Source organism: Ptychodera flava, chromosome 8, assembly GCF_041260155.1.
Source record: "Ptychodera flava strain L36383 chromosome 8, AS_Pfla_20210202, whole genome shotgun sequence".
Classification (NCBI taxonomy): domain Eukaryota; kingdom Metazoa; phylum Hemichordata; class Enteropneusta; family Ptychoderidae; genus Ptychodera; species Ptychodera flava.
Window position 1 is genome coordinate 20,880,359 of NC_091935.1, and position 26,300 is coordinate 20,906,658.

The 26,300-nt window shown below is 37.9% G+C and overlaps 1 protein-coding gene across 1 annotated transcript in view; it reads left to right on the forward strand.

Moving 5' to 3' along the window:
• Positions 1 to 2,595: 2,595 nt before the first annotated feature.
• Positions 2,596 to 26,300, forward strand: part of LOC139137911 (cholecystokinin receptor-like) — a 35,796-nt gene continuing 12,091 nt past the window's right edge. The window contains exon 1 of the mRNA XM_070706163.1: positions 2,596 to 3,245. Within this exon, the coding sequence (XP_070562264.1) occupies positions 3,220 to 3,245 (26 nt within the window). The 5' untranslated portion in view covers positions 2,596 to 3,219. The remainder of the gene's footprint in view (positions 3,246 to 26,300) is intronic.

The following is a 26,300-nucleotide window of genomic DNA, read 5'->3' on the forward strand; positions in this document are numbered from 1 at the left end:
CCACTTTCGATTATCTCAGTGACTGCAACAGATATCACTCTGCTGTTTAGTGGCATAATGTACTCTTTTTCCACATGTGCATATCTATAGCACTAGGATAACAAATAGGGTGAGATGTAATGTTTTATCCCATTCTTGCTTCAGGACCAACATTTGTTATCAAAGTTTAGAATAACCTTGAGTGACCTTGACCAAAGTTTACCCATTTCTACAACTAAAACAGGTACGGTTATGGTAATCACAAATGTATTCGCTCTTCTCAGCGTTCAACCTCATCAATTATGTGCATATCAAATCCTAGGCTAACCAATTTGGTTAGAGCTTTGATGTATGTTGAATTCCAACCAGTATTGGATGACAACTTCTGCCGACTTTCGGAATGACCTTGACCCTTTACGTACTTTAGCTTATAGCAACAACTACAATAGGTACAGCTCTCGAAGTTGGCGGCAGAAGACATGGCTTGACTATTTCCACATTTCAACCTCTTTTACTGTGCAAATGTAATTATAAGCAGAAAAACTTGGCTAAAGATTTTGCTTTTGTATTAGATTTTTTATTATTCCTAAATTTTGGGATGAACTTGGATGACCTTTGACCTATTTTATCATATCTCAGAAACTACAACAAGTACAGCAATTCAATAGCAGAAGCGATGTCATGGCGGGTTTGATGTTTTAAACCTCATTCATGATATGAGCAGGATTATTGTTTTTCTTTGATATTGTGTCATCGTGAATTATATTTGACCTACATTTACTTATATCAGCAAGTACAGCAGGTCTTTTTAGTGGCATGAGACACTTCTTTGGGGGACTTTGTCCTAAAAGGGAAAATTGCTACACTTACCAATGCAAAAGCCCAACTCCCCTAGCGACATAAAACAGCCCCAGAAAAAGCGCAGGAGAAAGAGAGGGTCGATGAAGAATAGATATAGTGTGATTGAGTAGAAGCGGAGATATGACGCAATGTAGCCCCAAAAATTAAAACGAATCTACGGTTGTGTAAATATCACGAAGGTTAGGGGGTCGGGACACTAGTAAAGATCTTATTCAACGCACTAAAAGTTAAAAATAGATCTTATGCATAAAGTGATATGATATTCTAAGTACATGTACACTCATATGGGGAAAAGTTACTTTCATCTGATTAAAATATTGTACTTTGTGTATTAGGAAGGGGTACGGGTGCTTGCAAAATTTTATTGTACTCAAAATTTTACAGTGCCAATGGAAAGATAATTCTGGTTGTTCGTATGGTGTTTTAGGAAAAAAAGAACAGGCCTTAAGGGGTTGTGACTATTCCAAACGTAGAGTACTTAAGTAAATATATGTACAGTGTCACATAAGAGCCTTTGGAGAAACATAACCGCAGGGGATGATTTGAAATTTTAAGCGAAAGGGGAGGGAATATAAATGAAGTTATTGACAAAGAAGAATGGGTACTTGAAAAAAAGAGAGTGGATGTTTACTGGAAATGCAGTAGGGCAGATATTGCTGTAGGGGAAAGGTATCTTGATTTTCTGAGGCCTATAGTTGTGTGATATCCTGCCCATATCACGCATGTTACTTTCCGCACACTAATTAATTCGTTGACTTGCTATCGCCGCTTTGGAGGTCGTGAGTGACTAAATGTCACAGCTGTGCTTCTTGAGCAACAGAGCGAATCACGTCACGAAAATTATAGTAAATTGGTATACAATGTGACACAACGATATAGGATTAAAATTGCAAAGATATAACTGTAAGTGGACGTTTGTCATGTAAGAATAATTCACATGTCCACGAGAACACACATATACACCACGGTATTCAAAACAAAAACGATAATATAACTGCATTTGGATCTGCAAGAACCTCCCAAAGGATTTGTATTGCAAGCTACGAAATCGGAAAATGTTCTCGGATTGCTTGAAATGTTCATTTTGTCGCAGAATATGAATAATGTTCTCGAGACCATTAGATTTTACCACTTTAATGTTATAAAAAAGGGAAACAAATAACACCGAGTAACCACCTTGCGAAGCCTGTTGCAAGAGAAACTTAGCCGTCGCTTCAGCATCGGTCCAACTGCTTAGACAAGGTAAGAAACGGGACTGTCGTTAGTTGTTTTATAAACATCAACCTAAATGTTAACCCGTTTAGATTGACACTCCTAACCATTTCACACATGAATTTCACCGTAATAAGCACCAAATATATAATTATGTATATGTATATGTATACAAATATATATATATATATATATATATATATATATATATATATATATATTTATTTATTTATTTATTTATTTATTTATTTATTTATTTATTTATTTATTTATTTATAGAAGTGGTCAAAATCTCTTGTTACAGCCGTCGCTGATTATTGCTCAAATATTAACAAACTTGTAGGATATAGGATACTTGACAGGCGTTGCAATCTAAGAAAGTCTGAACCATTGTTTCTTCACCAGGTGTTATAATTGTTTCAAGATAATGTCTTTTTCACCGGAACCGGAAATGACTCCTACGCCAGGTTGATTGAAAGACTGAGAAAACTGTACTTTCGCTTGGCTTGCGTCACTCTCCCAGCATGCCCTACTCTGAGCTGCAGCCAGAAGTCATCAGAACGATCGCTCAGATAGCGTCTGTACGCGTGTCTTCACACACGCAATTTTACGGATGTTAGTCAGACAGACTGCCGAGCTCCATCAGATCTTCAAGTTGGCTGTCGAAGGTGTAGGGCTACATATCTATTTTCAATATTATGTTGTCTGAGAAACAATTTTTTTAGTTTGCTACGTTTTTTTTATTCAGTTACTTTTGGGAAGTTACCATGGAGAACAATGGCTCTGTATCACCAATACTATCTACACTTAACTCATCCATTACTCAGAGTTACTCTAACGCATCTATGGAAGGGAATGGGACGTTTGGACAAATGGAAGGAGTAGGGATCTCCAAATGGCTACCGGTGGTGCTGTCCCACACCGCAACCTTCATCGTCGGTCTTGTAGGCAATATCCTGGTGATCTACTCCATCGCCAAATGCCGACGGCTGCAGAACGTTCACCAACACTTTCCTGGCGAGCCTTGCCACAGCCGATTTGATCATCATAGTCATCGTGATACCAATTCAGACACCGTTCTATTTCAGCAGTAAATGGGTACTCGGAGGCGCACTCTGCAAGATCTTGCCGTACCTGACGCTGCTGTCGAGTTCGTGTTCGGTGTTCATGCTGACGGCTCTCAGTGTCGAAAGGTAAGCTAAACAGTTGCAGGGCGGAATCGTACTGTGTCCTGTTCGCCTGTTTCGCTGTTGGTTAATAATGCTAAGCATGATGTGTGTTTGCAGGGATCGGAAATTCACTCTGCAGGGGCACTTACGTGTTTACATCTTATCCATATAAGAGAATGTTTTCGCTTTCCCAGATCTCCAAATTACTGACGATTTATACTAAGTACTTTTGTCTTTACACATGTACCCTTTCGACTTAAAACTTTACATTTTACGAAGTTGAGCTCGAGGGTGCACTTCTGTGAGCCTTCGGCTTCTCGTGAAATCTATATATCCCTGCATTTATGGGGCCATGTCTTCGTGAAACGAAAGAATAGCAAAGCGGTTAATCGAAATGGGAGCAGCTTAGCCGTTGCGCAATTTGTCACGGGCAATTTTGGAGCTGTCTTCTCACTTTACCCGTCCAACCCTCTTATTTAAAATTAGATTGGCTGCAATCGTTAAGGTAGTGGGCGCCTCGAAAATGAAGGACAAAGCTTTTGTTCAGACTTTTTTTCGACGGTTTTCTTTCAAAATCAAGAATAAAAATAGGGGTCACCATACAAATTTGTGTACAAGATAGACAGAGTAAACAATATTTACCGATATTTGAAATTCAAAATGGCCGCCCTCTCTGTGTTGTGTCTCTAGGGTGGGGGAAATAATATTCCCGATTGTTATAAAACTAAGCCCGATGGAAGCTTCATTTACTCCCATAAGCGGTAGGCCAAAAGAATAATGTACATAATGTACACGCTTGAGCGGCCGAATATCTGTCCCAGATGCGCAATCTAAAAGTTAATACGCGTAAATGGCTGTATTGATATATGATTGTATAGAATTACAGTTCTACCGTCGGGGGAGAATCAAAGTTTAATTTAGCAATAAATGTCAATCATTGAGCAGTTACATCTGAAATCAGGGTAGTCACAGTTGGCCACCTTGCATAAATGACACAGCACTTATGGGAACACGTGTTGCATCGATTGAGTATCGGATTTCTTGAAACTGAATACTCTTCTATCGGTATAGCTTACTCGCCACAAGTTAGTCTCTGGAGCCTGAGGATGTGGTGTCAAATTCACATGAAAATATCTTTAATTAAGTTTTCGTCTGTTGATATGAGTATGAAATATTTACCCTATGTTAAAGATAGCAAGGATGTCTCCTCGAACAATCGTGTGGCAGTGGTTAGGGTACCGGACTCACCATCGGAGGATGGTGAGTTCGAGACCCGGGGGTTCAGAGTAACGGACTCACTGTCAGAGGATGATGACTCGTTCGAGACTCAAGCACGGTATTGTGCCCCTGAGCAAGGAACCTTACTCCTCATTGCTCCATTGGGTAGTGGGTTATGGGTACTTTATTCTGTAATTGGGTTCGCCTGTTGGATAAGTAATAAACACAACAAAATGTATCAAGGCTATACCGGGAGGCCGGCCTAGTCATGTTGAGTTAGGTGACGCCAAGAAGTTAAAGTAATATCTATACGTTGACAGGCCTCTATTCGCATTTTGAATACGTACAGTGGGATGTACAGCAGTTTTCTGCCTTACATTGGTCTTTTTGAACGATGTAACTGCCCTCGGACTTAGAAGGGTAACAGTTTTAACGTGATTTGAGAAGACCTCGAAGAATGGGAGTTAGGCGTTTTCTTTTGTCACATGATCTAAAATGGCGAATGGTGGCCATTTTAGTCTTTTAAGAAGTCCGTACAGTAGGTTCCGCCTAGATTTTTATAAATCGTTGAATTTAAAAGTGAGTACACGAACGATAAATAAATTGTAACTCGCTTTTTGAACTGAGCTATGGAAACTGTGATGGTATGTTTCTTGTGTGATACAGGAATATGATAATATTACCATCATTGGCAGACTTTGTTACAGTAATTGCAAGCATAATCAAATTCGCCTCTCCACGGCCAACAACGACTATGTATTAGCTAAATGTCTGTCAAAAGTTGTCAGTATACATCAGCAATGAGCATGCGTTCATGTTGGTACTCTTGTACTCAGCATATCGACAAATGCACTGTACTTGTACATGAAAGCGTTACGCCGGACCAGCTCAATCGACGATTACCTTACGTCGTAGTCTATGCTTCAATCTAGAATCATATGAATAATTGCGTTTTGAGCCTTACCTTGTTTTCTGACTGTCGCACAAAATTATGACCGAGATTCGAGACAATAGGTACTGTTATTGTCTGTCACCCATCCCTAAATTTTTACAGGTCTGTCCGGCATTTAAAAATCTAGAAGCCTAGCGATAAAAAGAGGTTTAAATCGAATTTTAAGGTTTCATATTTCTCGTATAGTATGAGATAAACTAATTAACCAAGTTGTATGATTCGAGGGAGATCAAAAGATCCTACGGGATAGCATAAATTGGACATTTCAAATGGTAATATCTATAACGTTGCGGCAAGTTCAATATTTCTATATTATCCGATGCCGTCAGGTCATTCGCCGTGGTATATCCATCGCGTCATATTACGTCAAGTTGTAGATGGACGAGGAAATCACTCTGCATTGTGTGGTCGTCCCAACGAGGGTATTTATTACCTCTTTCCGACACATTCCATTAACTGATTTTGATTCGATTTTCTCATTCGTGGCAGTGCGAAACGACGCTATATCTTAGGTAATCACCTATTTATACTCCCTTGCCGTGTCGATCGTTTTTTCATGAGGCTGTGCAAAGAGCGACTGTGGCCTACAATAACATGTATATTAGACAATACATGTTCACAACGCTAATCTCAGTTCCCGGACTCTTCTATCATGACCGACCGATCTTTGGTGACACTAGACAAGCGAAAATAGTTGCAGGCCCAGTTTGGTTTGTGCAGAAATCAGAAGAAAAGGAATCCGGGTAAATTACAGTTTGGTAAATCGCCAAAAGAGTATCTAATTGCTAAAAGGTCAGCCTACTCGGGCGTAATCCCAGGACAACATTCTACCATATATATAAGCCCAATTGTATCATAAAAATCTTGGTTTGTTGTGACATTATACAGAATGATGAGAAAATACCGCTGTATCATTACTCAAGCTGTAAAATTTATCTTAATATGGTAAACTGTCAGTATTTCGAAAGATAAATAATTTACTGTTTCTCATGCTTCGTCGCGAACGTCGCTTTTCATCACGGTGCGACAAGAAAAATCGCTCTCTGGCGATTTGGTGACCTTGTCTATCTCTCTCTATAAATCATTTAAAGGTAGGTCTAATATGAAGACTTTGTAGAGGGAAAGTGCATTGTATGCTTATTCTATATCTGTCAACTCGATAAAAGAATAAACCTTGGATCAAATCTACATTTATAGTTCCCCTGCCCTTTAATTCTTCCTTAGAACTGATCAGAAAATGACTATTTTACACGATTAGCGGAAGCAATTAGCTCCGGAACCCGTGCTACGCAATAGTTATTGTGGATAGATATGTCAATCGCCGCGCTGTTGGTTATAATTAGTGACAAGAGAACTTGATGAACACAGTCACTGAAACAAAAGACTTGTCGACTAAACTCCAACATTTAAAACTAGTTAACTATGTTCACTGTTTGCATTGCACAATTGATCAGGTGAAGTGGCAATATCTGAAATAGAATTAGGTCGGAGTTCAGGTGTGAAATTCAAACGCCAATGAAAGAAAATTATGTTTTGAGACAAGAAGTTAGCTGTTTTTAATTTGACACTGAAGAAGAAGGCTACAAGAACTTGTCGCCACTACGAGACCTCTTTCACTGGTATGAATCATAAACTGGCTTACTTTTGTGCTAAGGAATAATTGAAGAGAGTGCAAGCGCTATTACATGAATTGTATATATTGTTATTGATAGCTTAGAAAGAGAATTCGATGAATGTGACAATTAAACTTATCGGAAAGGGTCAGAATAAGATTCGTTTTCCATGAGTGACAGTCGAAAATGTGAAAAATAAAATTGATGTATCATGGAGTCAACCTACGTTTCGTTTAGATGGGGACACGGAAGGTCAGTACCATAACGAAGGCTATGACACCTTCTTTCATTCGTCAGTTTCTGCTGAAAATGTACGCACAATTTGAGTAGGAGATGAAGTAATATAAAAGTCCATAGGGAGACTTCACTAATTCATATCGAATTCTGCCTCATAGGGAACCACGTATTTGCCAGTGGTGTGAATCGGGGCATGCAGCTACGGACTAAGGCTTACGACATCAGCATTTCAATGGCTACTGTGTCACTAGGGCACCCTCATGCAAGAAGCTTCGTTAAAATTTAGATACGGTTGTGTTGTAATTAGCACAAGCCAATATATCTTTGCATATCACATCAGTCGTGTGGTACTGTATTCTACAGCGGTGTCATCTGTTAAACTTTTCATGTGATGATCGCTTTTTTGGGTACATGGCATAAAATCGCTTGAATTGGTATAAGGTTCGCGATAGTGGATGGCCATTTTCCCAATCCAAGGAGAGCAAACAGTGTCCTGCGGACCAGCGCACTTTATCTATTCCAGCAATAATGTTTTTATTGCGTGCCTACAGACGGTCAAAGATGCTGCTATTCAGAATAAAAAAAAAACAGAGAAAAGAGCATTCTCTGACACATTTTCTCACATTTGCAAATGTAAATTGGGGAGTTTAATTTACGGGCCTTAGGACGGGCATTATAGCCACATAGTAATAGAAATTTACAGCATGCACGGCGACGAAGCAGAACGCCCGAGACGATGATAAAAGTTTACCGTCGGCATGTGGGAAAAGGTCTCTCATGTGAAGCTGACGATCGATTATACTCAAGCTCATTTGAAAGTGAATAGCTATCCACCAAACAAGGTGTCAGTCGGATAGTGCGTTCAGGTAAAAACCTGAGGAACTTGTAAAATAGTATAAAGAATGAAGGGGCATATTCTCGGGGTGAACTTGTGAAGAGAAGTACAGTTCCGACCACAGCTTGCATCTGCCAAGGTCACTATTAAGCAAAGGGTCGAACGAGGTACCTTCACCAGAATGTCGCGTAGGGCGTTCAATGGGCTTCAAGATCTAGACAAGTAATAAAGGTGATACACTTCGCAAGACAAAACGATCATAATTGATTACCTGACTTCGAGTGGCAAGGTCTCCCAGAGGCTGAATAAGTATTTCCTATTAGTTATTTATTAAATAAACTAATAGGATTAAAGTGTTATTTATAATTTAAAAAAAATAACATTTTTGAGCCCCATTCAAATGAGATTTTGATTTTTTTTTGAACTACAGACTATTTTCATGATATTTTCATAAGAGATGGCTATGCTTTGGCCATCTAGATCTGTTCGCCGTAAGTCAGGTTTCAAAAAGTAGTATTTAAATATCTGCGACTGCGTATACCGGGACTGAAGGAGATAACGAGCTCATCACATTTATTTATACTTACAGGCTTAGTCACCGAGGTTTTTATGTCGGCATTCCTCTCGCCCGAGCCATAAGTAAATGTTAATAGTCTATACAGAGCCCCTCATGCTTATTTTAATACCGCCAAACTAAAGAAAACCTCCCATTTTGTTAAGATTTGTGCGAGAAAGACAGCTTAGGCCTTGAAATGACCATGCACCGTGCGTGGGCTAATGACATCAGGCCGTGCTCAAATCTCTCCTCTTCGGTTTTTCACTGAAGGTGTACACGAATGTGCAAATGATGTGAAACGCCTATTATTAAATATTTAATTATTGACTTCATGATCAACACACCGTTTGGTGCTATACACAACGATGAAAGCGCTGTAATGTAGTACTTCAGTTGTACAGATTTGGTATGCACACTAGAGCTATATACAGAGTAATGTCCGCTCCTAATTTAGTGAGTTTGGAATTAAGAAATGATAGCTCTGGTCACCTTAAAACACGAATCAAACAGACCTAATATTACGTTTAGGTTTATCACATAACATCCATGGTGTAGGAGATTTATACTTGAATTTTTTTTTCAAATATCAGTGCGTATCTGTTTTATTATAATATAAATTTTTACTATAACCCAAACGGGATTCGAACCCCCACACACTCACGGTAACATCGCCTAGCTGATAGGCCTCACACAAAACCAGTCGGCCACTGCTTCCAACCCAAAAAGAGTTTGTCACAGTAACCGACTTAGATGTTGCAATTCTGTGCGCGACGGGATTAAGACTTACAATGAGCCGATTGTTATCATACATGCTATTCCTGTATCGCTATACTCTTATTGTTTGGAGAGGACTGATATGCACCCGTATTTTAACATGTTAAAATATGAATCACATTTTTACTGTAACCGGAACTACTTACAGCTAGGCGTAAAAGTTGGTATGGAATGATCATATAAATTGCATGTGTACATCATTGAGCATAAGAATTGGTATTTTACGCAGGGTACGTTCTTTTATACCCATTGATTATCGTATCATTTTATACTATGGTTTGATACAAAGCATATTAGATTATTGTTGCGTAGTATAAGGTAACACGACTAAGAAAAATCTCAAGAAACTTTTTACAATGCAGAAGAGAGCTTTGCGTGTACTGTTTGAATTGCCCTACGGTTTTCCTTCAATCTGTTGAATTGTTTTCTGTATTCAATGTTATCAGTAAGACAAAGAATTTATTATTTCCTTGCAATTTTAACATTTAACTGTGTGACAGGTAATGCTCCGCAATATCTTTCAGATATGTTAATCTTCTGAAGTAGAATTTACCAATATTAAACACGTTCTGTAGAAAAAGGATTTCAATATTCCCAAAGCAAATATATGTAAGGGTCAGAGAAGTTTTTTATAGATCATCGCAAGTCTGGAATTCTTTACCCAGTGCATTAAGACATGCTCCAAATATAATAACGTTTAAGGTGAAAGTGAAACAATTCATAAAAGAAAATGTTCCTCTGTAATTATTTTTGTTCTTTGTTTTAAGATTTTTGCTCTTTGTGTTGATATTCTGCTGCTTTGTACTTTGTATATTTGAGCCCCGACGAAAATTACTCTTCGAGTAACTCGGTCGCTCAGTAAAAGTGTAAATAAATAAAAAAAAATAAAAATCCATATGCATAAAAAAGCTGAGCGAACGGAACATATAACACATATAACGTCATTTTATCATAATCATGAAAATTGAAAATTTGTATATATATTGACCGACACCTATCACCGTACTATGTTTTAATATCGTCTACGCTGTTGAAGAGTGCGGTCCTTGTCGACGTACAGTGAGTGCATCATGACAGAACCGCTATACGATATGTATTCTGTTGACGACGCTTTAGTGTCTAGGTAGTGAATTATGTCGAGTATAGCCATAAATGAGCCACAAAAATCCACCTTAAGTTTTTCATTGTAAATACATGACCGAGAAGGTTCACATATCGTGTGTTTTTCGATTCGTACATATTACTCAAATACGGGGCCATATCGGGGGTCATGTAATGACCCCTAATTATATTACACTTTGGTAGCTTAAAAAAATACAGATATCAGTCGAGAATTGAAATAACAGTGCCATATTAGCGATATGATATATTTGCTCTCTCTTTGGAAAAAAATTATTTATTGTGACGTTTCACATCAGAATTTGACATAACTTGCTGCAGTAAATGACCCCAGTAAGAAGTTACCGCTCGGATTTGACCACTAAAACTGTCGCTATAGGTTGTATATTTCTTTATTCATTGCCCATTCGTATGGCCCAAATCGACCAATGAATGTGTTTCATGCTTTTAACGCACACAGGACGGCACAATATGTGCGGTATTTCATGTATATATTAGTGATAATAAACTTGCTGTTGCAGAGTCGAATCTTGGCGATGCATCGATAAGACGACTTCGCTATTTCCTCCAAGCTCTATTGTCAATGCATGCTATATAATGTATACACTTAAATTACGTGGTTAACATATATGTGGTATCCTATCTCTTTGCATCGGGTGTTGCTTGTGTATTTGATACGCATACTTTATAATTCCCGAACGTGCTGAAGATTGTGGATAGATAACGTGCGCTAACAATAAAAAACTGTTGAGAAAAGCTCTTCCACGCCAACATTCTAGGCGCCTAGCATCCCAGTCGCCAAACATGCGATATATGCGAACTATCTTTGTATACAAAAGTCATCACAAGTATTCGCATGCGCACGAATAGCCATGTGTGTGAAAGTAGACGAATTCTGCCGTAAGGTAGTATATATGCTTCTCGAAAGTTAACAATTTAAACTTTTATTCAGAATTTCCTCAATGAAGCTTAATTTTCGACCATGTTCTGTTTCCAAATCAACAGTCGAAATCGGGGTCACCGCTCAAAGTTTGGAACCAGCGAAACAAATTACCAACATTTAGAGATATTGGAAATTCGAAACGGCCGCCATCCTTGTGTTAACTCTATTAGGAGAGGGGAAATTGAATTTTGAATTTTCGAAGACGATTAAAACTTTATCTTTCCCAAAGAGCTTTAAAATGAGACCCAAAAAGTGGTAGATAAGAAAAGAATTTTAAACTTTGAGAGTCCGAATATCTGTCCCCGCGGCGCGTTCTACCTTAAGTATTGTATTTGGTATTCAATGAATGGATACCTTATCCGAGTCACGCGACATGATGGAGAGTAAAGGCATATTCTGCCTTTTGCTCTCGTATCATCGATGCACAATCTTCCGCCCAAGCACAAAAGATGTACTTTAAAATCAAATAAACTCAGGTCGTGTGAGCACAACACATGCACATGCGCAATTTGAAAAGTCTTCCCGCAATCGTTCTCTCTGCAAAACTAATCTTCGACATGCGAAGGGATACATTTTACGAGATATTACTCGCGATATAAAATACCCATGAATAAAACAAATACCATTAATATCCTGGACCTGTCATGCATAAAACGTGTAACGTCGACAAGTGACACATATAAGCCGAGTAACCTCTCTTTAACATGAAAAGGAATTAACATGTCTAAAGACAAACGTATACCGGCGGAATGAAGAGTAGCGCTTAAAAGGCTCCGTGATAACAAGCATTTAAGCACTCAGAATGGTAAACATTTCACAATTTATATGTTTGTTTGAAGTACCTATAGTTCGAAGTGAGAAGTAAATGAGTCATATAAAACAATTATTGCTAATCGGACACGGCTTTATTTTTCATTAATTGACATATGCGTGCTTTAGACCTCTAGCTCTAGGGAGCGATTGTTTGATTTCACTTTTTTGTTAGCCATATGTGTGATACATCCAAATGAAAATTGTTTCTCGATTTTTTTTATGGATTCTCTGGCATTTTATTTCTAAAGCCCTGTCGACTGATCGTATAGGTCAGTATAGCAGCTTAGAAAATAACTAGCATGGTTAAAGCTTACAGTTCAGTAGTCGCTCACAAAAACAAAAAACAAAAAACTTACGGTGTGAATAAGTGTAACCCTGCGCTGTCCGTTCATATGTCAACGAAGAATTCTTGCAACAATGCATTGAGAGGGGATATGAGGCCCACACAAGAATAATAAGGATTATTCATGATCGCGGGGAAAATTGACAAGTTCCCTCTTCTAGACAACCATTCCTTTGTCTACAAATATAGCTCAATTTGATACCGTTTGATTTGCCGTGATTGATGAAACGTCTTCCAAAAGTTCCCCCATTTGTTTCAGATGATTTTTCCACACCTCAATGAATCACTTGCTCACCACATAGGTGGTATGAACATCGATATATATAGTCAAGACAAAACATGCATTTTAGTCTATACTTGTGACTCTTAAAATACTTACGTACCGAAAGAAAAAAAAAATCTGCTGACCAAATTTTCCTAACTTAAACTAAAACGCAGGAGGAAATACTACGATGAGAAGTAAGTGCATCGCCATATTTTATAGCAATAATTTCCAGTGATTTACTCGGAAGATCTACTATATAAAACATCTCACTGGGTGTTGAATGAACGCTTTAGCAGATACAGGAAATGCCAAGATATCTGTCATTCCTTTTTCCCGAAGTCACACGCTGCTCGGTATCGAACTGCAACAAAAGTATGAAATACCCTTGCCATTTGTTACAATAGAAGTCTAGAAACATCGAATAAGGGTCAAATTTTCTACGAAAAACTGAATCATTATCCAAACTGTTCTCTGAAACTCGACATACGAACTTGAAATTAAAGGCCAATATGACATAACGTCTACTATGTTTGGTGTTGTTGAGAGAGAGAGAGAGAGAGAGAGAGAGAGAGAGAGAGAGAGAGAGAGAGAGAGAGAGAGAGAGAGAGAGAGAGAGCCTATATGGTTCGGAAATATTCACGGTGTAAAACAGTGCTCAATGGCAGAGCGATTTATGGTAAAAATTAATAACAAGTAGAATACGGGACTTAGGTGTTACTCAGAGTTTAACGCTATCAACAAACCATTCGTCCGATTATCGCTACAGAGGACACATATAGTGTAAATATATATATATATATATATATATATATATATATATATATATATATATATATATATATATATATATATATATATACTATGATATATATATATACACACACACACACACACACATATATATATATATATATATATATATATATATATATATATATATACAAAATGTATACAATGTGCCCTCCCGGTTATCACTATAATGGCTTTATGGCAACCTCTGAACTTGGGCACAGAGAGTACGGTTTATATATATATACCTTTCTACTGACATGTTTTTGCATTTTTATGATAAATAAGTTCATGTCACTTATTCTGAGCTGAGTCGTTTTGTGAGCTATCCCAGAGTAGGAGTTGAGCAATATCTGCCCTATTTTAGAGCAGGATACATCCTCTACTAACATGTATTTTCGCTAGTTCTATAGATAAGCTTATGTCACTTGTTCTAAGCTCATGTGGCTGACATCAGGTTCAATTGAGGAACGACTATTAGATAGCTATTCTCTCTCGACGGTGCTCCTTCGAATAAAAAGTGAAAATCATTATGGCGTTTATTTCAAATCGTTGACTTTCACCCCAAGCGACGAGAAATGAAGTTTTATCAGAATGCTGTTATGCTTATAATCTCTGATATTTATCGTATAACATTGGCCGACTTCGTCAAATATCGTGTAGCGCGTTGTACATCAGAGATATTAAAGGATGGAGGGTCAGGTGATGTGTCACAATTATTGTCGAGGCCTATCAGCCATTTGCTTTCAGTTCATGTTGTCGTCAAGGGTGTAACCGCATTCTTTCAAATTTTCTCCCTCGTGAGAACGTTGATGTATCTCTTCCCTATCCGCTTCAATGCACACGGCTGACAGATACAAATGTATCTGTTTCATGTCAGACTCACCGACACCACACAAGTTGAGATATAGTTTCCAAATGTAGTCAAAAACGATCGTGAAATTTGACCACGTCGGGGACAAGACCATCTTTTCAGATAAGACTACGATAACCCTTGAGTTGATATCGGTCACAGCTGCAGAGACCATTCTGCATGATGTCAAGTTGAAACGTTGACGAATGACAAAGAATGGTACGCGATGATAGGTGTATGTCTAGCACATGACATGCATGGGGACAGATTTAAAAACCAAAACATGATGGGTATTTTGTCTTTGCTGCCGTCGATTTCTGAACGTCTGCTCATGCATGCACCAAAGGTATGCTCTGCAACAATTAAACTCGGTCAAGATTGCAGAATACAGGTCCAATGTTAAGCATACGAAGGATGTGGCCCAGTGTTTTAAGAAAAAGCGCGGATACTCAAATGCACGATTTGCGGACTCTAACACTTAGCGTTCCTACCGAAAATGAACTGCTAATACGAGCGGTGAAATTTACTTTCACCATTTTGTGTTAATGAATAAACTAAACCCCAGAGAGTTTGTATTACACATGACTATATGACTACTGAAAGATCAATCAGTTACCTTCATTAGTGAATGAATGACCATTAAAGGCAGATCAATTGACTATGTTGAAAGGAAAGTAGCAGCTAATATTGACTATAGTGTCAGAGAGATATCACCGAAAGCCATTGAAGGAAATTTGTGATGTGTGAATTTCCCGATTTCTTAATATCCGGTGTCCTAAGTTTGAACTGTCATTCAAGTCGTGGGTACTCGTCGGGTATTTCTGTCTGTTAGTGTGTTTGTAATATGAGCAAAAGCTAGCTAGCGTTCAAGTTGCAAATGTTGGTGGTGTAAATTTGGATGTTTGTTACTTTGCTCATGCTAAGTTTAGATGAGCCATCCTCCATCGGGAAGATGTAATTATTTTATCGATGGAAACTCTACGACTGTTGATTTGCCAAAGTACAGGGAGGATCTCAGATTACTGGAAGGGGAAAGCATTGTTATATTCTCCTGAGCTGAGTTCTGAAATATTCCGTTATAAATTACTTGTACATGTTACGCAGAGAAAAGTGTGTTACTGACCATACTCACAGAGTAACATACACAGTGTATGATACTCTGTGCCATACTATGAAGCTATAGAATGATATGCGTTTTGTCAAAAGCATAATTAAAAATATTTAAACCTGCATTTTTCCAAAGTTCTTTTGTTCGGGAAGGAAATGTTCTTGCAAATTATTTCATTTTAAAATTTCACTGCATATAAAAGACGAAATGGCAATAGTCGACGTTTGCTTGTAAACACGTATAGTCTACTTTCTTATTTTTCTTGGGTTATTGCGATTCTACAGTTTAAGCTGACAAAAATAATGCGAGGGAGGTCAGTCATGACGCTACTATGATGGTCAGAAGTTATTTCGAACGTAGATCGGTAACATGTGATGCCCTCTCCAGTAATGAAAAAGCGAGGCATGGATCGGCTGCGTATACATCAAGATGTGTACTCCCTGAAGACCACCTCTGTCACCGTGGCTAAGTGGAAGTGCGTCTTGTCATGATAAAGCCGAGACCCTACTGCTCCGTGACTTCATATTACGGTTAATAAAGTCGGCGACAGTCCAAGGCTTTGGAACCCGACGTGATGGAAGGCACGGGGATAAGTGTACACGGTCACTGGAGATGGTGATTATGATAAATGACGACCGTGCTGTCAGCGTAGATGCTTGATAATGTCCTTGCATTAATTACTCTTGCGGATTTTCCGCCGTTCGAGAAGAAATTTCAGATTGAGTTGTCATGTCGGGGATGCGATAAACTAATCAATAAGAATTCTATGGCTAGCAAGTGACCTTAGGAAGCGAAAGGTAATCGTTACTTCATTTCCTCATTCGCCGTGCTATCATACAGAAAAGTCGTTTACTCAACTGGATTAGCTTGCTCTGCTAGAGCACGACGGCTGCCACGCGAAGTATTAGAACAATCATGACAAGGAACAACTCCCGATAGCACCGTACCGTCGTTATAATTGGCGCCACTCGGCAAACGAATGAATGGGATCAAATTTGTCGTGACCGCCTGCGTGCTTAAAAAGCAATATAAGGTGAATTTGTAAGTGACTTTTAATTAAGCATTTGTCTGATTGTACGAAGTTTTTGTCATAAATCTCCGCCCCCTCACTCACACACACCCACCCACACACACACACATTCTCTCTCTCTCTCTCTCTCTCTCTCTCTCTCTCTCTCTCTCTCTCTCTCTCTCTCTCTCTCTCTCTCAGGTTCTTTGAAATAAAACTTGCAATAACTTCAATGCTGGTCGAGACTAAATTTTGTTGTTGATACATGTAATGAGATTTGACATCTCACAGACACATTGAAGATTTTCTTGCCATTTTATACACGACGCATTTGGGCGCGGTATTTGGAGTAAAACAAGATGCTTTGTTGACAAATAGAATATTGAAAATGTAGAAAAACAAACCCTACAGATTAGAGCTAATGGATTCGTTAACAGAACTTCAATCATGGCGATGTGTCGATAGATTATTGATAACTATGCAGCAAACTAGTAGGCGTTTTGCCGATGTTCAGACGATGCTGATAAATGGAAATTGCATCTAATGACCGTGGCGCGTCTTATTAAAAGTCAGCCCAATCAGCGACAGACAGAAAATTTCCCATTTCAAGATGATAAACTGGCTTCTAATTTTTTTAAATTCACGGTTCTATGACATCGCTAATACGGCTAGGCTCGGACGATGAGAAGGATAGGATGTAATCGCTCAATAACAGGTGATTAGGTATGAGCAATTTAAAAAAACAAATCGCATTTTGTCGTGAATGGCATATGCACGGTGTGTTTAACAAGCGCCCGGCCGATTCTTAGCGGAAGCTTACAAATTTGCCGAATGTCCGTCAGCTCTTTTTGGCAGTCCATTGAAAACGTAGATTCACAAAAGAGAGCGGAAACTTTTTACCTTGATAATAAAATCCGTCGTGTTTACTTAAAATGATAGTCTCTGTGCGTTTTATTGAGTTTTCCAAATCGCAAATTGTGCGATACGGTTATAAAGTAACGTGATTATTGTTGGAACTTGTCATCGATTAATTAACTCCAACTGACAGAAAACATTGAAAGATTTATCACTCGCACTCATACCATTCGTGTTGTTCAATAGTCCATCAATGTCTGAGAGAACTCTTCTGCACGCCTTTATTTACAATGCTGGCCATTCTCAGTCGAAATATAATGAAATCTGTATCGACTTACGATTCAAAGTAAATCATATATATACATGATAGCTGGTGAATGTCGCATCTAGCCCCTCGGGTTATAAAACCCATTTTGTTATCAAATAATCAAGTAAATTGACAAAGGTTTGTGAAGAAATTGACCCACACACCATACAAAGTCTATATATTTCTTTTTTAATATGCATCAAAAATACAACTTTCAACAATGCTATGTTTGTCATAAAAAATCGGCCTTTAATTACGGATTAAAGACACGAAATTCACACTTTCTGAAGGCTGTTCACATAGATAAACACCGAAGACGTTTTTGACCGTTGATTGTAATACATGTATATCAAAGTAAGATGATCGGGTATATTATCACAAGTTCATGCAAAGAAAAATTAAAGTAAAATACGTGTTTTTATATAGAAATTTAAATGACCACTGTCGAGTATGCCCGTCAACCAGTATGCGTTTTTGGGGTTGTCGATAATAAAAGCTGGTGCATGTGAAACGCTATTTCTTCGTGTGCTAAGCAGGGGGGGGGGGCTGAAAACCCAACTCATACGTCAAGAGATAGGTTTACATGTAGTTACACGCGATTATGTTCGCCTAACTTCTTGCTCACGTGATAATCAGGGGTCTCGTACGTGTAGCAAAGCCGGTCGGAACGACAGACAACACTTCTACGCGTTGTCATGATTGCGTTTAATATTTCATTGTACACTTTATGATGATTCAAGGCCGTTTAATAAACAAAGTATCCACGGCAATACCTGACTTTCACACTTTAGGCACTTTCCATACTTGTGAAGGAATTTTCATTGACAATGCAGACTTCATTTACAAGGCTTTTCCACGAGAAGGAGAGGGCTTTATAAGTGATGTCTTGCTCTGTTTTCCTCATAAAGTATTATGTCGTACACATGTGTATCACATTTGTTACCATGCCTGGATGTGCCAACTATAGTTGGAAATAATGTTATGTATTTGTAGGTTCACAGAGAAGGTTGGTTAATACAAATAAACAATAACAACAACGATAAAAGTATTTTCAGATTTTCTGCTTGACGTTTTCGTTTAGCTGACGCAAACAAGCCCCCAGAAAAGGTTAAATTGCAAGCATTATTTAAAGTGAAAATCTCCATGCGCTCAACTGTACATGTATGCCTCCGTCAGACGTACGCGTAATCAGGGCGTGCAACTAAACCCTTTCGTAATAACGACATGTTTCATGACATCTACTGTTCGGGAAGAGGGTCAGCACAATGGTGAACGAATGTTATCTTTCGGCGATACAAATGAGCAAACTAGCCATTGTAACTTATATGTAGCAATCGCCAACGCTTCTCATAAAATGCCAGTGTTATATGTGTGACACATCATAATATTTTACTGACAATATCATGCCACATGACCGTTATTCCGACCCTAAAAGTGCGTTCACGATTAAAGCTTCCCTGCTAGGATCATTGTAATAACATTACAGGTTGACTGTTAGATTCCGACAGGAAGTAGTAAGCAGATATAAACTGAAAATGCTCACATGTTTCAGTATATATTGCAGTTTTCTGTGAATTGAAACGTTTGCCAAATGTTTGCAACTTCATTGAAAGTGTTATGACCAACATCTTGAACAATATTCATCACAGATTAAATATGTAATTAGCTGAAATAAAAATACTAAATTTCTTTGACTGCTGTCATTGTATCACCACTTTATATAGCAAGTGTAAATGCCTTTGGTCAAGTTTTTGTAGCTATATATGCCAAACTGTGAAAGCTCATTAGATATACAAATTATAAAGTAGCAGACAGAAAGTCCAAATTTCTTTCACTAATACAAAATAATTGTCTCATCAATACACATAGCAAGTTTCATAAACTCGTTTTAGAGTCCTTCCAGTCTTATATCCCTCTTTGGGAAAGCTAGTTAAATATGCAATTAGTAACTTGCTGATGTAAAGATGCTAAAAAACAAATTTTATTAATATTTTATCATATTAAAATATTAATAAAATTTGCTTAGCACACGAAGAAATAGCGTTTCACATGCGCCAGGTTTTATTATCAAAAACCCCAAAAACGTATACTGGTTGACGGGCATACTCGACCGTGGTCATTTAAATTTCTATAGAAAATTTAAATTAAATTTTTACTTTTAATCGTAAGTCGATACAGATTCCATTATATTTCGACTAAGAATGGCCAGCATTGTAAATAAAGGCGTGCAGAAGAGTTCTCTCAGACATTGATGAACTATTGAACAACACAAATGGTATGAGTGCGAGTGATAGATCTTTCAATGTTTAAACTTTTCATGGTAGGTTTCAGTTTCATCGACTTTGATGAAGTCAACTCAGATATATCCCTATTTAAATAAATTCATTAAGTAGTAATAAAATTGTTTACAAAATCAAAACTGACTTTTGGTGACATTATATCATAGTATCAATAACATACTTTAGTTAGCAAGTTTTGTCAACTTTGGTCAAGTCAAACCAGATATGAATCCTAATTAGGAAAGTATGTTAAATATGCAAGCTAGTAATTAGCTAAGATAAAAATGCTAAATGACTTCAATAATGTCATACCGTATCTTCAATGTACATAGCACGCCTTGTCAACTTTCATGCAGATATGTATCTCAAATTAGGAAAGTTTATTGCAAATGCAAATGGATAATTAGATGTTCCAAAAAATCTAACCCGAATTTTGGTCATTATATTTCTTCAACGTACAGATGAAGTTTCAACAATTTTGATCAAGTCAATCCAGCTATGTATCCCTTATTAGGAAAGTTCGTTAAATATGCAAATTAGTAATGAGTTTATCAAAAACTGCTAAAACAACTTTCATGATTGTTATATCAGTGTATCTCAAATATACATAGCAAGTTTCGTCAACTTTGATCATGCGAGTCCAGATATATCCCTTTTTGGGAAAGTTTGTTCAATATGTAAATTAATGATTAGCTGAAGTGAAAATACCATATGACTTTCAATATTTTTTCAACCTGGTAAAATCAATGTGAATAGCGTGTTTCGCCAACTTTGATCAAGTTAATCCAGGTACATATTGTTAATTACGAAAGTTCATTAAATATGCACATTTGGAAATTGTTAAAGTAAAAATGCTTAATGACTTTCAATAATGCTGTATCATAGTATGTTTCATGTACATAGCAAGTTTAGTCAACTTTCGTGAACGCAATCAAGATATATATCCCTAATTAGGCAAGATATATATCCCTAATTAGGCAAGTTAATTAAATATGCAAATTGTGAATTGGCTGAAATAAGAATGCTCAATAACTTTCACTAGTGTTAACTCATAGTATCTTCAATATATATACCAAGTTTCGTCAAATTTGATTGCGTCAATTGAGATATATATCCCCAATTAGGAAAGTTCATCAAATATTCAAATTAGCAATTAACTGTCATATCACACCTTTATGTTTTTCATTGTGGATAAACCCTTGTGTGATCAATATTTGTAACAAATTTCATACAATGTTGGGCAGCTGTTCTCATTGTTTGTAGTGTTTTTTCTAAGATCATTAATTATGCAATTTAGCATGAAATATGCAAGCCACACACACTAAAAACAAAATCTATGTGCCAAATTTGATTCTGATCCATAAAGCCGTTCTTGAGATATCAGGCCCACAGACAGACATACACAGACACACACACCAACAGACACACAGACATCGCTGCGACATTAGCTCACGTGTGTCAACACGTGAGCTAAAATGGCAAAAACCTGCAACAGAGATTATGTGAGGGCATTTTAATTTACATGTACATGTACACAGCAAAAATGTGATTTTCTTCGCAAGATGAAAAGTTATGTACAGTGGTTTCGATACTTTGTACGCCAACATTGTTGATAGGAGCAAAAACAAGTAATAGGGCCGGGATTTATTTTATACTTATAAGTCACTGGTATGTAATAAGTAACTTGATTTTGGAATGATAGTTGGCTTTTGGGTCGTTAGGTTGTGTAATAAATCAAATCTGATGTTCACAATGATGATACACAATGTCAAATACGGCCGTAAGGGATAACTGGATGTTAACGTTTACGGATAAAGAGAACGTCTTTAGGGCAATCAAATACTCAGAAGGCACGAATAATCGCAGAGAAGTCGTGTATTCATCAAGTAAATTCGATTACCAGGTGTCTATGAAACCATCGCTGGACACTGTGCGCCCAAGCTCACAATTCGTGGCCTCCAGCAAACGAAACCAAGTACCTACCCATAGAAAACCTACACTGTTTCTAAAATGGCAAAAGTTAAATTACGTTGAAATAGGATAAATCGAATAAGGACGGTATGAGCTGAAATTGGATTTCCGCGCGTAGACATACATCAATAGATAACTGACAGCACAAAACCACATCAAAATGGCTCTGCCATGTTTTGCATGTTAAGTCGGCAAAGATAGACTCAGAGAAAACAGCTTGACATATGTTCACAAGCAAAAAAGCAACAAGACTTAGTGGATTTGAATCGACATGCATTTCCTGGTTACATGCCTGGGCAAAAACTTACCCAAACCTAACACCTTCCCTATTGGCAAGGAGTGTTTCTTCAAATTATTTTATGTTGTGAACTTGTGATCAAGCCAAAAAAGGTTTGCCAGGGCCATAACTTTACCTTAACTTGTCATATTTCTTGTTGCAAAATATAATATAATACAAATCATTTATTCTATTTTTCCAATTAATGTTGGTATTGTTATAAATGTAGGTCCAAATGTTTAATTTTCAGGCTTCCTTTATGTTATTATGATACAGATTGAACTCCTCATCATTAAGGTCACAAGAAGCTCAATCATCCATTAAATGAACACAACACTGAAAAGGAAAGGATGATCAAGTCATCATTTTAAAACTAATTAATGTAGTTGACAAGTAAGCTAATTGAGACTATTGGCAAACAGCAGCTGAACTCTTTGTTAATTTTAAAAATGAGCATAGTCTATTCATTAGTTGGTTCTAAATCAAGTTGTTAATTAACGAGTATTTCATTCATGCTACCGAAAATAGCTTTTTTCTTGCACCGGGGGCAAAGTAAATGGTATTGAGATGCACTGTGGGTAAAAGGTCGACTTCTCACTCAGCAAGAGTTTGAGATAGTGATCTCATAGATACTTATAACACAACTGTAATCGCTATCATGGCGCCGAAGGGTTCTGTACATGTTTGTTCGTGAAAATAGCTCAACTCATTGATCTTTTCATCTTTTTAGGTACGTCTGGCATTAAATTCCTGTGTAACCTAAAATTTTAATTTTGCTTCTGTAATCCTATGTGTTTTACCTGTAGAGCCGATCTCAGTAAGTATTGTCACATAATTGCTGTTACTATGACCTAACTTTCACCGTGAAAGTGGAAGAGTCTGAAGCAATCAGCAGCATGCAAAACCAAGTAATTACATTTAAAAAATGAAAGATTAAACTTTTGCTCAAAGCTTTCTTCAAGCAAACTTTCAACCATCAGCTTCCAAAATCAAGAATAAAAATGGGGGGGGGGTTTCAATGTGAAACGTTGGTACCAGAAAATGGTTATTTAATGGTTATTTAAAGAAAATTCTTTGTTTGCCGTCCTTGGATTTTTGAAAAACCTACCAGGCAGTAAGGGAAAAGAACAAACACAAACAAAAAACACAGTGCCACGTTTATTAACATAAGCTCATTATTTATTTGGTTTATTTTGGAAAAATAATATTTTCCTTTGTAACAGTTTTAACATTGTGTTTGTTTTCTTAATTTCTCTGAAAACCTACCAGCCCGCAGACGGCAAACAAAAAATTATTTAAAGCGCCTAACCAAATGTATCGATATTTGAAATTCAAGATGGCCGCAATCCCTGTGCTATCTCTACAGTGAAAATAAAATTCCAGATTTTCACAAATCTAAGCCTGTGAAAACTTTATTTCATAAGCGTGAAATTTAATCCTCACAAGGTGTAGGCAAAAAGATTAATGTAAAAGTTTGAGAGTCCGAATATCTGTCCCCGAGGCGCTTTTTACCCAAAAATATGACCGAAATTCATTCAAATAAATAGCATTGTACGAATCAGTAAGGTTTGCATAATTTTGCCTTCGACGCGTCTGGACACTTGGTACTTATTAGTAATCAAGGGATAGTTGAAACATATGGCTTGAAGTTGTGAGCTTCAATTTGTTCATCTCGCGGTCAGCCTGAGGTTGAGAAGGACCCGCAAGCGACTTCATCTGCGCGTCTGAATTCAGCTAAAGCCTGCCGCACACGAGAGAAATTAGCTGAGCAAAATTTTCTTCGAGACTGTTTGCTCAGCTAGTTTACCTTCGTGTGCGGTCGATTTCTCATGAGTTTTTGTCCTCGCGAGGCGTTGAGCAAAATATCCAACCTATTTGATATTTTTCGCCTCGCGAGGCAAATTCCTTCACCGTGTGCGCCGGAGAAAGTCATTTTCCTCACGTCTTTTTGACTAAAACGCGCGTGTGGAGATCACATGACAGTGCAATATGACCGCCCGTAGCCTGGCCCGTAGCATTGAAAACGCAGTCGCTTGTGGTTCAATACACGGCGAAGGCTGCTGTACGCATTAGAAAGATAGGTCAGTCTATCTTGTTGTCATGTATTTTGACGGCATTCGCTGTGTATCGAACCGCAAGCGACTGCGTTTTCAGTGCTGTGGGCCAGGCTACTGGCGGTCATTTTGCACCCTCATGTGATCTCCACACGCGCACTTTAGTAAAAGAGACGAGAGGAAAATGACTTTCTCCGGCGCACACGGTGAGGAATTTGCCTCGCGAGGCAAAAAATATCAACAGGTTGGATATTTTGCTCAACGCCTCGCGAGGACAAAAACTCACGAAAAATCGACCGCACACGAAGGTAAACTAGCTGAGCAAACAGTCTTGTAGAAAATTTTGCTCAGCTAATTTCTCTCGTGTGCTGCAGGCTTAAGAACAGCTGGTGCTGACCATGATGAAGGTGTCTTTCCAATCTATTGAATCCGAATTTAGTGTAAGTACTAACACACTCTTTCGGGTCCTGCCACGAGTTGCGACAAATCTGTGCATCACGTTTCACGTCACGTGCTTACGTAGGGGAACTGATGTCATATTACCTCTGTATGATATTGCGCTCACGTTCGTCCATTTGCATTTTATCTCACACAAAAATGATTGATTTCTCCCCGAAACAAAGTGCCTGGGAACTTTTTGTTGATGATAGATGGATCTCTTCAGATTTTGATGGCTGTGTACACGTAACCTGCATGACAAAACATCTTCGCTGACACATAGTTTGGCATTTGCAAAATTTACATAAGTACTTACTGTGGAGAATATAAGAAACAACTATTCGGACGGAATTGAAAACTTGAAAAATGTAATGCCTTTACACGTGATTAAGGTCGCTGCGATTGGCACAGACTTGTTTCAGTCATTATATACAATGATCTATCATGTCATATACCATTATATATCATATTCCATCATTCATCATATAACCGTTACGTTGACTGTCTGATAACGACAGCACTAACTTAAAGTCGGCAAAGTTTTGATCATAGACGGCTGTGATATTGTCCGTGAAGACAGTTAGGTATGCTGAGTGTTCGAACTCGGCAATTGCAAATTTAATCGTTTTCGGCCAGGATATTCTCTCAATAGTAGCAGGTCAGCTATCTTACAAACTGGCACATACACTAGTGTAATGTGTCGGATTTGCTGCTTTTCTTTTTTGTAAAGTTTATATCCTGTGTTTCCTCTGATAATTACCTCGCAATACGGCTACCAGAGATCAAAACTTGCTCATATAATAGGCTATAAACATGTGACTCGCCGACATGGCATCATGATACTGATAAATACAAACATATGTCCTACATGCCAAGTGTCACCGATGGATGTACTTTCATGATGATTTATAACGGTTTTTCTTCTGCGCATATGTTCAGCCGATATTAAATTAACGGACGAAAATCTCAGATGCTGATTTCATACCGAGACACACACAAAATAAATTGGACATATTTTCAATACATTTCCACTGGTTATGGAGCCAAAGATGTTAATCGTATTTCTGCCAAGATTGAACGTGTAACGTCAGCTGCGTGTGGGCTAGCTGTGATGAAGTGCCGGCTGTGTCGTGAAAATCGAAGTCATCAATTTGGCTGATATGGAAACAAATACCCTGGATAAACTTGATATCTAGTCGCATATTGCGAATTGGCGAGCAGGCAGAGGAAACACTGCTGATAAATTGAAGTAGAACGCGCCTAGGGGACAGACAGTCGGACTCTCAAATTTCTACAATTCTCTTTCGAAGTTTCTGATAAACCACTTGTGGGGGTTCATTTTAAAGCTCTTGGAGGAAGTAAAATTTTTACCGGCTTAGTTTTTTTCGAAAATCCAAAATTTAATTTTCCCCCCTTAGAGTTAACACAGGAATAGCAGCCATTTTGAATTTCAAATATCACAAATATTGGG